The sequence below is a fragment of the Grammomys surdaster genome, unplaced genomic scaffold (assembly GCF_004785775.1).
Source record: "Grammomys surdaster isolate TR1022 unplaced genomic scaffold, NIH_TR_1.0 164, whole genome shotgun sequence".
Classification (NCBI taxonomy): domain Eukaryota; kingdom Metazoa; phylum Chordata; class Mammalia; order Rodentia; family Muridae; genus Grammomys; species Grammomys surdaster.
Genome location: NW_021604612.1, coordinates 796,105 through 809,593, shown reverse-complemented (window position 1 = coordinate 809,593; position 13,489 = coordinate 796,105). Strand labels below are relative to the sequence as shown.

General features: G+C 48.3%; 1 protein-coding gene across 1 annotated transcript in view; it reads left to right on the top strand.

The window, feature by feature from the left end:
* Window positions 1-13,489, top strand: part of Myo18b (myosin XVIIIB) — a 199,489-nt gene that overhangs the window by 73,320 nt on the left and 112,680 nt on the right. Inside the window, exons 22-26 of the mRNA XM_028765526.1 lie at window positions 1,618-1,746; window positions 1,990-2,133; window positions 3,605-3,694; window positions 9,584-9,703; window positions 10,434-10,542. Of these exons, the coding sequence (XP_028621359.1) occupies window positions 1,618-1,746; window positions 1,990-2,133; window positions 3,605-3,694; window positions 9,584-9,703; window positions 10,434-10,542 (592 nt within the window). The remainder of the gene's footprint in view (window positions 1-1,617; window positions 1,747-1,989; window positions 2,134-3,604; window positions 3,695-9,583; window positions 9,704-10,433; window positions 10,543-13,489) is intronic.

Here is a 13,489-nt window from a genome sequence, read left to right as displayed (position 1 = left end):
CTCTCTCTCTCTCTCTCTCTCTCTCTCTCTCTCTCTCTCTCTCCTTCCCTCTTAACTCCCCTCCCCATGCCCTGAATAAACTCTATTCTATACTATACCGTCATGTGGCTGGTCCCTCAGGGGGAAGAGATGCCTTGGCATGGGTGCGCTGAGACATCCCCTCCCCCCATACCTCTTCACACCTCCACAGAATGTATCCTCTTTCTTAAATTTTTAATAAACACCTCAGAGGAGGCCTTTGTTTCTCCCTCCATAAAATGGGAAAATCAAAATAGCAACCCTCTCAGATCCTGCCTGCCAAGTGCTTTCTTTCTGACATGCCATGTGACTATTAAGTCCAGTTCTAGTCTGTTCTGACCACTCGATAAACATTACTTATTATTTGACAGCATCACCATGCAGGGATGTCAGAAAAGATGACACCTTTGGGTTCTTCTGACAAATGACAGGGCTGGGTCAAGTTGACCACTAGACAGATGGGGAGGCGGGCTGAGGGTGTGCTGAATCGAAGGGTGTGGAGTCAGGAACACACTCGGCCTCCAGAGCCCTGGGTCTCTAAAACCCCTCAAACCCAAGCCCAGAACTTCTTTATCTTCTATTGATCGGCACCCCTGGGTTTCCAAGTATTTGCATCCTGTTGTCTGCAGTCTGGTCATGGACCATTCATGGGGTGTGACCATGTTGATCTCCACCACCACCAACACCTTCATCTCTTCTTGATGCTCTGTGGCCTGGCATGTGTGGGCTTGGGCAGGAGCCCAGCAGCTCAGGGGAGGGATGAACCAACCAGGAGAGCAATGCCCCTGCCCACAGCCTCTGCTCTGCTTCCATGCTGAGTCTGGGTGATAATGAATATTTGGGGCTGGCCTGAGGGTATATGCTCAAGATACTCTGGGATAAGGCCCCAGAACATATATTTACTGCAACCCAGAGAGGAGTCTGTCCTGTAGGACTTTAGGCATGTCTGCCCTGGTAGTGATTGTCAGACTAACATACATGCCTTTCCATCGGGATCAAGGTGAAATTCAGGCTCTGGTTCAGTGGGAGCTTTTTCTTTTTTTCTTTTAACTATTGTTTTTGTTTTAAGACAGTGTCTCATGTAGCCCAGGCTGGCCTTTCAGTCACCAGGATGTAGCCCAGACTGGCCTTTCAGTCACCAGAATGTATATCTCCGGCTGACCTTTCACTCAGCAGGATGTAGCCCAGGCTGGCTTTGAAGTCACCATTAGCCAGGCATGACTTTGAATTTCTGATCTTCCTGTTTCCAATACCCAAGTTCTGGGATGCCTGACTATGCCACCATGACATACAGATGGATTCCAGGACTTCTGGCATTGTAGACAAGCACTCTATCAACTGAGTCACATCTCTAGCCCCAGATTTTGCTTTCGTAAAAGCCCTATGGTGGCATTCATCCTACTACAGATGCCTAGAGCATGCTGGGTAGCCAGGAGCTGAAGGCAGGAAGAGGAGCCACAGGAGGACAGACCACTTCCATCCTTAAGTCTTTCATTAAGCGGCAGCTGCATCCTGAGAAGAGAGATGGATTTCGAATGCAATCCTCAGACACCCGGGCTGGGCAGAGGCCTCACCTGCACCTTCCTTCCCTGCCTCCAGGTTTTCCTCAAGGCAGGCGTGGTCACCAGGCTGGAGAGGCAGCGGGAGAAACTGGTGTCCCGGAATATCGTTCTCTTCCAAGCAGCCTGTAGGGGCTTTCTGTCTCGCCAGGAATATAAGAAGCTGAAGGTATTGATTATTCAGGTCTGAAGTGAGAGGGCATGACTGTGCATCCCCCATGATGCTCCATCCAAGAGTGCTTGGGCAAGAGCTCACCCTGACGTGGGACACCTCCCTTCCGGCCTGTGCTGGAGGTGTCTGGGATAGATAGAAAAATATGAGGCTGTGGCCCTGCTTTTTCCACCTTGTTTGTCCCCGTGTCCCCTTTCCCAGGCAGGCGAACCCACACCCCCCCCCATTTTCCTCCTGCAGATCCGTAGGCTGGCTGCACTGTGCATCCAGAAGAATCTGGCTGTGTTCCTGAAGATCAAGGACTGGCCGTGGTGGGGGCTTCTGGCATCTCTCCGGCCCCTGCTGAGTTCCATGCTCAGCACGGAGCAGCTTCGAGCCAAGGAGGTGGGTTCGGTCGTCTGGGTGGTGACACGCTTGTACCCAGCACTCAGGGCCCTGGTGAGCATTGAGCAGCAGCTCGGCAGCCTTCCACTCATTTGCTTGTAGGCTTCTGTCAGCTGAGACTGTGTTCCTCCAAACGCAGCTACTCTGTGGGATGCTGGTTAATTGTGCCAGTCACCCTTGGGCCAGAGGGCTTGTTGTAAACCCAGTCATGGGGATTTTGCATTTCTCAGAGAAACCCTTGTCATCCTTCCACCCCCAACACATGCGTGCACACATGTGCACATGCACACACGTGTGCACGTGCATGCCTGTGCATGCATGCGTACACACACACACACATCCCTCAGGTGAGCAGCTGTTTGGACATCTTCTGGTGTGTGCTTTATTATATTTATTTATTTATTTGCAAAAATGTGCAAGTTATACACAAGGCCCCTTTATTCCTTACACAAACAGTAAATATAAAGCGAGCCATGCAGCTTCCATCTAAAAATAACCACTAGTAAAGTCCATGCATATGCCCCCAAACTGGAAAAGACTGGTATCTGGCACTTTGTGGCCCCAAGCGCTTTGGGTGAAGCCCACTCCGTCAAGTATGTGCTGCGCTCTTACCAATATATTCTAAATATACCCAAGGGTATTTCAGGGAGCCCTTTCTTACTCTTCTTTAGAGCATCATAGTACTCCCTTGTCCCCACGGCCTATATGTCATTCTGTCACCTGCTACTGCTTCCAATGATGACATCACAGGTTTGGAGAGCAGCCCCTAGTGAGAGAGTGACACTTGTGAGGATGAAGTACTGAGCAAGCTCTGCACATTCAATCACACACACATGTACATGTACATGCACAGGTACAGGCACATGCACTGGCGTGTGCACACTTGTGCACATACTGACACACGCATGTGCACATGCAGACACATGCTGACACACACATGTGCACATACATACACATGCTGACACGTGTGTGCACATATGTGCACACATGCATGCATGCGTGCATGCACACGCACAGACACACACACACAGTCTAAGGTTGAACATTGTCCCCATCTGGGGAAGATGAGCTCTCAGTCCTATGTGTGCACAAGACTCCTAAGAGCAGAGATGGTGACATTTGGAAACGGCAAAGGAGAAGTCGCATTTGGGCAACAGCACAGGTGTGCTGACTGGTCCTGACCGGTCATTGTGCTATGGCCAGCCACTTTTTTTTAAAAAGTTCTATTTTTGATTGAAAGATAATTACGTGAATTTACAGGGGGGGGGGATGTGACCCTCGACACTGTGGTATATGGAGTGGTGAGTTCAAATCCCATTCAGTGAACGTGTACTGCAGGGCATCCCTGTAGCCCTAGAGGGGCTCACTAGGTCACCTCATGTCCCAGAAGCCTTGGCCTCTGTGACTTCTCTTAACGGGAGTGGACTGAGGCTGACCCCAGCCAGCCTCTGCATCGATGTTTGTCTTGCAGGAGGAGCTGATTCTGCTGAGACAGAAGCTGCAGAAGTCAGAGAACTCGAGGAGTGAGCTCAGACAGAGTTCGGACCTACTGGAGAGTAAGGTAGGCCTCCTGCCGCACACTCAGATCCCCTGCCTCAGCCTGTGTCACTCCGGCAGTTATAGCACCCTGTGTCTTCCTGACTCCACACAACCAGCCAATGCTATCTGGTCCCAAAGAGTAAAGGTCCCTCGAAAGGAGAAAGGTGAGGGGTGAGGGGTGTCTCACCATGTAAAACATGGGGAGGGTGTTGATTAGAGGGTGAAGTGAAGACATGATTAATCCATGGCATCAGGGTTGTCATACATGCCATGGGCTGAGTCCAGAACACGGAGAGAACTCATGCCAGTCTGCAGGAAGACAAACAATCCAATAGAGAAATTTTAAAACTGACCAAAATATGAACAGATGGTTCCCAGGTAGGAAGCTGCTTCCTTTTTGCTTTTCCTCAAATTATTGATAATTTATTTAAAAGCTATTATAGGAAACACACAGTACATGTGGGTGAGAATCTCAGCCTCGTTCTGAGATCACCTTTCCTGGGAAATCTTCGCTTTTACACCACCTGCTGTCTGCTATAAACAGATATCTCCTCTGTTGAGTCTTTCCTTTTTCAGACTGAGTCTCATGCAGCCTCTGTTGGTGTAGCCAGGGATGGTAAATGTTTTGTTTAAGATGAACTCTTACTTTTTAATTATCTCTGTGTTTGTGTGGATCTGTGCATGTGAGTGCAGGGCCCAGTGTGGCCAGAAGAGGGCAGCAGACTCCTTGAAGCGAAAGTTGCCAGCAGTTGTGAGTCTTCAGTTGTGGGTGCTGGGATCTAAACTCAGATCCTCTGGAAAAGCAGCAAGTCTTATTAACAGTGGAGCGTCTCTCCAGCCCCTGAACACACACACACACACACACACACACACACACACACACACATGGATCTCTCACAATCCCTCACATATGATCTGTTCTGATCACTCTTCCTCTCATTCCCCTCCCACTCCTCTGAACTTCATCCCAAAAAGTCTTCTCCTACTTTCTTGTCCTTTTTTGTGATCCACCAAATTTAATTAGCATCATCTGTATGTGTGTGTGCACATGCGCGTGTGAATGTGTGTGTATGTGTGTATGTTTATGTATATATGTGTTCATCTGTGTGGTGTGTATATGTGTTTGTGTGTGTGCATATGTATGTATATATGTGCTTGTGTATGTGGGAATGTGTGTGCATGTTTGAGCATGTATGCAAGTGTTTGTGTGCATGCGAGTATACTGCATGTGCATGTGTATGTCCTTGTGTGTTTGCATGTGCACATGAGAGTGTGTGCATATATGTGTTTGTGTGTGTGCATATGTATATTTGCATGCATATGTGGGAATGTATGTGCATGTGTTTATTTGTATGTGTATATGTGTGTGTATATGTGTATATGTATGTATCTATTTGTATATGTAAGTGTGTGTGGTGTCACAGGAACACAGGCACCTTAACAGAGGCTACGCCACTGAAAAAATTACTCCCCCACCTCAGCAATAGTGTCTCTGCTGGAGTGTGGCGTGAGTCCCCAGCCTACCTTTCTTGAACCTTGACTGGCTTGATCTTGTGCAGTTAGCTGCAGCTGCTGTGAACCAATGAGTGCAACCAGAAGACAGTGTTTCACATTGCTTACACACATACACACACACACACACATACACGAGCGCACATACACACCTGGCTCTTGGATTTTTCCATGATGTACTGGCATTAGAGGTATTCTTATTTCAGAGATTTGCATGCTCGAGAATGCAATTAGACTCACCAGAAAAGGCTCAATCTAAGTAGCAATCAGGAAATGCAGATCATTGCCTCTATAAGTGCCCCTTCAGGCTCCACACGGGCAGAATGGAAAGGAGCTGCAGGGGAAGGCTGGCAAGGATGAGCGTTGTGTGGCAGCCTCTACATTTGTAGCATGCAAATTGATGTCACTACGTGTGGACAAGTGGCTAGTGCCATGCAGTTGACAACACCATCATAGGCCCCTGTGTTAGATGTCAAACCCCACACACAGGACAAGAGAAGAGTAGGTGTACCTTCTTCCATCATGTGGGTTCTGGGGTTTGAACTCAGATCATTAGCCTTGGTAGCAAGTGTCCTAACCTATTGAGCCATCTTGCTGGCCCTGTAGAAGTGTTTTGGTGTTAGACTGAAAAGCAACGGGAGAGGGGAGAGAGAGAGGAGAGAGAGAAGAAAGAGGAGAGAGAGAAGAGAGAGGAGAGGAGAGAAGAGACAGGAGAGAGATAAGAAAGGAGGAGGAGGAGAGAGAGAGAGAGAGAGAGAGAGAAGAAATGAGAGATTTATATACACAAGTAGTTGCTGTCAATCTGTGTCCTCTGCAGAACGTTACCCACAAGCCCTGGTAGCTAACCCTGTTTCTGAGAGCCATGTTCTCTCTACTCACCTCTCCCAGGTTCTCTCCCAGTCTGAGAGTGTTTGGAAGTCAGAGCTGAGGGCAGGGTCAGGTCATAATATGTGGATTTCCATTAGTGATCTCCTCATCATTAACTACACTGTGTGTCCCTGGTAGGGAGCCTGGCGCACAGTAGGTGTGCACATAATGGCTGCCGGATCTACAGATAATGACAGCCACAACCCCAGCCGTGTTCAGCTCTCAGTATCTGTCTTAGGTTGTGCCCCGTGCTGATGTTTCTCTCTCAGTACTGGGCACTGGTCTAGGATTTGGCATACACCCGCTGAGCACCCCACCATCGAGCTGCAGCCCCACCCTCTGTTGCCGACATCAATGTCTTGCTATTTCACTCAGGCTGGCCTTGAACATGTGATTCTTCTGCCTTAGCCTCTGGGTCTCCAGGGTAACCATCCTGTGCTTCCAGCCCAGGCTAGTTCCTTTCTCTTTGATTCTATAAGACAGCATCCATCCATGTTCCATTCTGTCCTGCTTGTCCCGAGGGACATTGTCCCTAAGTAGAAAGGGCATGTTTTGCTGATTCCAGCACAGGGTGGACTCAGAGAGGGTTGTCAAAAGCAATTTCCTATCAATTGCCCTGTGACATCTGTAAAAAGAAAAGGAAAAGAAAAAAGAAAAAACTCTGCTGTGTTTGCAAACCAGACTCACTCGTCCTTAAATCATAGTTTTGAGTGTGGGACTCATTCCTCCTCTGCAAAAGGGAAGGGAGGGGAAGGGGAAAAGAAGGGAAGGGAAGGAGAGGGGAGGGAAGGAGGAAGGGAAAAGTTTGTGTGGACTGAACCATGTGAGAGCATCCTGCAGCTGAAAGAATTCTGTCCTTCGGGCTCTAGACTCTGGGTTCCACGAAACTAAAAATTAATGCATTAAATTAATTCTGTGCTCCCCATGCTCAGACAGATTAGCACAAATTAAATTTCACACTAATTGTCTAAGCAGGGGATCCCTGTGCCCTTGCTGGAATCAAGGCTGATTCCCAGGTTGGGAGGTGGTTAGGAGCGTGGGCCTGGATGTTACCGGATTGTACTGGTCACTGCCCCAGCTCCCATCTGACTTTTGCATGGCCACAAGCAAACCTAACTTGCCCAAAGGCCCATCTGAGAGGCCACCCACCCAGAGCCCCCTGAGAGCCCCCAACTCTGTGGCCACTGTAGTTATGGCAGACACACGTTCAAATCTCGGCATTGTTGCTTGCTTGCTTTGGAATCTTGGACTTCCTCGCCATCTCTCTCTCTGTCTCAGTTTCTCCTTAAGTTTCCGTTTGAGTCATGGTGGGGCGAAGGCAGGCTGGGTGGGAACTGAAGGTCCATGGAACACGCAGTGCCTCCATTTCTAAAGAGCAATTCTTTCCCCAACAACACAGCTTTCGCCTCAGAGGTCATTTGTTCCAGAGACAAATATTAGTGACCACGTACCGGGAACAGATTCAGGTTACCCACAATTCCACAGTCCAGCATGGTGACCATTTTATGAAGTGTTATAATAACATAATAAAGGAAACCACGGATCGATACTTCTGAAATACATTGGTGGAGAAACATCAGTTGTAGCTTACTGAAAAGGAGGAAACCTCCATGACAGGCTGCCGGTGCTAGAACACTCCTAGGTGGTGACTAGGAAGCAAGGTGGATGCGAAGTTGATACACCACAAACATTTTCATCTGGTGGTCACAGGACACCAGGTCAGACAGAGAGGAAGACAAGAAGCAGCTATCAAACGGGCTTACAACCACCCAAGACAAGTCGCAGTTAGCCTCCGACTCAGACCTCTCCAAACTCTGGAATGACTGAGTTCTAAACAGTCAGAGAGCCTTGCAGTTAGTTCTGTGGAAGGTGAGCTCTCCCAAGAACCTTCACCATAGTGTGCTGTTTTCCGGTTTTCAAAACATTGACATGAAATCCACAATACAGATGTGCGTCTCGGGACAGCTGGAGCCCCAGGGAAACTGTCTTTATGGTTGAATAGGCATCTTGTGCTGTGCTCCTATGACCAAAAAATGAGAGGGAGGAAGAGAGAGTCACGCTTTATTGGCATCTCCTGGTGTCTCATTGATGGTCCACACCCACATGTGGGCAGTACTAACTGGATACAGATTATCAAAAAGCAAACACAACTCTGGGGGGGGGGCGGATATGTTAAGAGGTAGGAGGCAAGTTGAGGGGGAAATCGGAGGGATGGGTGTAACCATATTTTACATAATAAGGCGCTGTATCTATGTGATCCACAGTCTGACTGCCAGGGGACAGAAGACGCCACTTCGCTCAGTGCTCGTGTGGCTCCCGTGGCCAAGGCCCTGGTTGGAAATATTGACCGAGGCAACCACATGTTCTTAGCCTTCATCTTGTACTCTGCTCCCTTTCCATAGTCCCTGACTCTCAACTTTATTTATATTATATTTGCAATTAAAACAACAACCCTGGGTTCTATTCCCAGCATGACGTATATATGGGCCATGCCTGTAACCCCAGCACTCAGGAAGTGGACACAGGAGGATCAGGAGTTCAAGGCCATCCTCAACTATGTAGAGTAAAAAGATAGCCTGCGCTACATGAGACCAAGTTGTAAAGACACACAGACACAAATACACAGACACACAGACACATATAGACATAGACACACGCATAGACACACAGACACACACATATACACACAGACACACACTGACATACATACATATATACACACACACAAGCACACACAGACACACACTGACATACATACATATATATACACACACAAGCATACACAGACACACACACACATACACAGACACACAGACACAGACACACACACTTCACAGTCCTGTGCTTTCTGCCTCTGGTGTCTTTCAAAACAGCCAAGAAGAAAAGCAACAGGGACTTGGAGGCTGGGTCTTCATTTGCTCCCCTGTGGTGGTGGCACCTGTGTCTGTCAGCTCAGGAGAAAGCAAGGCACCTTTATCAGCTCCTTCAGAAATGCCCAGTTCACATGTCATGTTAATTCTCTGTCCCCTATGAAAAGGTCTATGTAACCACTAACAACATATTGCAGGCCAAGTAAGTGCACCTAAGAAAGACAGTGCATGCTGGGAAGGCAGACAGCTGGTACCTCGGCCCACAGAGAGCCATAGAACACTCTGTGTGAAGCATCCAACTGGGGGTGTGTCTTCTTCAGGGACCGTGATGGTCAGTCCTGCAGGATGGCTCGTGTTCAGCTGTCTTTACATGATCACTTACTATGTACCAGCCTCATCCCACTTATCTTCCACAACGTTTCTAATGGCAGATCCCTTCCCTGCCTCTAGACGTGGAGAACACTCATAATCAGAGAACTTAATGTGTGCTAACCAGAGAGTCCTTCCACGCCAGGAACAGCTACACCCTGAATTACGAGCCTTCGGCCTTTGTTTATGAAGCGGGATCACCTTTTCCCTAGAAGTGGTTTGTCCTAGGACGGTCCTACTGTGTGCTGTGTGTTGAGAAAAGGAGGGTCAGTGTCTTGGTTTCTCGTCCTCAGATCACAGACTTGACCTCAGAGCTTGCTGACGAACGCTTCAAAGGCGACGTGGCCTGCCAGGTGCTGGAGAGCGAGCGGGCAGAGCGGCTTCAGGCGCTCCGAGAGGTTCAGGAGATCAAGGTGAGGGCTCACGGCTACCTAGTGGGGTGTTTGGAAGTGGTAGGTCCTGGTTACTGGTGCTTCTCTGGCACCTGTCATCCCAAGTGAGACAGATACACAGGTTAACTGACCTCTGTGCCCTGGGTCCTAGGGACAGTCCGGTGTTTCTAGGCCTGGGAGGTGCCGTGGGCAGCGACCTTAGCAGTGTAGGCAAGATATGTATAGCAGGTCTATGACCTTGGAAGAACTTTTGGGTGGAAAACCGAAGGGGATATATCATGCTTGTGTTCTGAATGTGTAACAGGTGACCAAACCCCGTGAAATTGTCTGTCTTGGCCAGTTTAGTCCGTTGTCATTATGAAATACCTCAAATGGGTTCCTTTATAAAGCAAAGAGGTTTGCTAGCTCATGGTCCTGGAGACTGAAGGTTTTGGGCTACCCTATTGGCCCAGCCTTTGGTAAAAGCCCAAGGCAGCTGGCATCATGGCAGACAGGAAAGACCTCTGAACCAAACAGGAAGTGGGGGTTGGGGGGTTGGGTTCCTTACTTTTATACTGTAATTACTAAAGCAGGAGTCTCACAAGAAAGACTATAATTTCTTCCAGGGGCCAGTGACCTGAAGCCTCCTCTGGGCCTGACCTTTCACGGTGCCAGGCTGAGGACTAATTTCCTGATATGTGACCCTGGGTTTGGGGGGGGGTATAGATTCTATCACTTCCAGACCTCAGCCAACACTGAGCCTTTCTTCCAGGCTAAGTATCAACAAGTGCAAGATGCGTTGGGGGACGTACAGAAACAGCTGGAGGAGGCCCAGCAGAGGATCCAGCTGGCCAACATGGAGGAGAAGCCCGCAGGGGGAGGTGAGCAGCTGGGGACACCTTGGGGTTGGATGCTGGCAGATGAAACACCTTCTTGTTAGGTGTGTTTGTTCACAGGTATGCACAGAGCACGTGTGTCTCACTCACGCTGTGTCTGCCACGGCCAATAGGTGCAGCCTTTGGGCAGCTTAGAGTCTGGTGCAGCCTGACCACATTTACAGTGAAAACTGATCGCTGCAGAAGGTCAAGAGCAGGGAAGAGCTGGAAAGGTAGCTTACTGGATATAGTGCTTGCTGAGCCAGTTTCAGGAATGACCCCTAGTACTCAACAGAAGCCAGGTGTGATGGTCCAGGCCTGTGATCTCAGCTCCAGGAAGGCAAAAACAGGAGGCTCGCTAGGGCTAGGTGGCCACCCACCTTGCCTAATTCATGAGTCCTGAGGAGAGTGAGAGACCCTGTTTCACAAAAACAAGTTGAATGGGGTCAGAACCAGGACCCAAGGATGATTTCTGGCCTTCATGATCACATATACACACATGCACAGGTACACACACACACACACACACACACACACGAATGATGAAGGGTCAGTGTCTGTATGTTACACACTCTTCTATTCCTGTGTCTTAAATACACATCATTTTGATGAAGAGAGTTCCTGGAGCCCAGGTTTTTAAATGTCCTCTCTGTATTTGAATCATACCATGCTATTCAAAGCCCAGATTCCTCACATTCAAGTGTAGATGGTCCCAGATGATGAATACGTAAAGCTGGACCATACGGAGTAGACTAACGAATAGCCATCAACTGTCTCAACACCATGAGAAATGAGGACTCTACATGCTGTCACATATGTGATCAAGTTGAGGCTGACTTTCAGAGTGACTTCCCAGTGAGAGGCAGGCAGCATCAGAGGTTCCTGGTATGCCCTGGTCATGCCACTGCCTAGAGACTTGGCATCCATATTTGCGTAGGATGGTGACATCTTTGTCCAGTTCCCACTGTGATGTGGATACTCTCCTACTGAATGGAGGCTGTAGAGAAAGTGCCCAGACATCAGAGTCTCTAGCAAATATTGGTACCAGACTTCAGGATGCCCTTGCAACATCAGGAACATCCGAAGGGAAGGACAGAAGTCTAGAATCTGTGGAGAAGACGCCAAGCACAGTGAACCTTAAAAAAAAAAGTTACATCTGTTTAATTGTGTATGCATATGTGCACACATATGACATGTATTACATGTGACAGAGGACAATCTGTGAGAATCAGTTCTCTCCTGCCCTGTGGGTCTTAGGAGTGAGCTCAAGTCATCACGTTCAGAGCCTTCTCAAACTCCTTTACCTGATGAGCCATTTCACTGTCCCTAGGACCTCACCACCACTCCAACACATGCACTGTGATCTGGTTTCCTTTCAGTCTAAGTTTCTCTAGGAAGAGACCACAAGGCAGTTGATGGTTTCTGACACCAGAGACTCAACAAGACAAAGTGCACACAGGGCCAACTGTTGGTACAGAGCCAGCTATGTGCGGTAGCACACTCTCCTCAGAGGCAGCCCAGCCTCGGTTCCATCCATCCAAGACATGTCTGGATGAGGCTTCCTGGGCATGTTTCTTTTGTAGTGATCAGGGAGCGGATGAGATGGGAGATGCTCTTAGCTCACAGGCATATCAGTCACCACACGAAGTGGGTGCTTAGCTGCAGGTGTGCAGTTCAGGAAGCCAGGCCACAGAGGATCTGTTTCTCGTTATGAAAGTCACACATACTCTTTACATGAAACCTGTAAAACACAGGAAGTTGAAAGAGGCGATAAAACATTTTCATCTACCACTGCTGTGCTTGCTTGCCCCCCTCCGTGCATCATAAAAACCATGGCTTTATTCACGCCCGCCTAACTTCTTCTAGTGAGTCTTCTCCAATACACATCTGGCTCCAGGCTGGACATGGAGGGCTAGAGAAAAATTTTAGTTGAGGTTTGTTCTCAGGAAACTAACCATACATGTGGAGAGAGATTGCAGAAAGCCAGGAAACAGGTGAACAGATAAATTAGGATATTGTTAGACAGACTGGTTACTCATTCGCTCACCCATTGTCTTGCTCATTGACCTATTCACCTGCCCATCCACCCACCCATCCATCTATCCATCCATCCCCCCACCCATCTATCTATCCATCTACCCATCCATCCATCCATCCATCCACCCACCCATCCATCCATCCATCCATCCACCCACTCACCCACCCACCCATCCATCCACCCACTCACCCATCCATCCATCCATCCATCTGTCCATCCACCCATCCATCTGTCCATCCACCCTCCCACCCACTCTCCACTCATCCATCCACCTACTCATCCATCCATCCATCCATCCATCCATCCATCCATCCATCATCTATCCACCATCTATATACCCACTTATCTATCTACACAAACATATACCATTACTCATCAATGATTCATTCCTCTTCCATCTTACCATCCACCCAACCATCTATTTCTTTATCTATCCATCTACTATCTATCTATCTATCTATCTATCTATCTATCTATCTATCAAACAGTACTTTGCTTTTATCATATGCTCAGCATCATAGTGTGTCCTAGGAGAGTCTTTATGGATTAAACCCCTGGTTGCTCATGGATTTTTTTTTCCCAGGAGAAAACTAGTTTGTAGCTCTCTCTGAATGTGTTGAATCCCATCAAATTATACTAAAAGCTGATTATAAATGACTTGTCATTAACGCAGTTGTCACTTGTAGTCGTAAGAAGCGGTACATTGAATGAGTGTCCCATGGATGGATGGATGGATGGGTGGGTGGATGGATGGATGGGTGGATGGATGGATGGATGGATGGAGAGTGGGTGGATGGATGGATGGATAAGTGGATGGATGGATGGATGGATAAGTGGATGGATGGATGGATGGATGGATAAGTGGATGGATGGATGGATGGATAAGTGGATGGATGGATGGATGGATGGATGGAT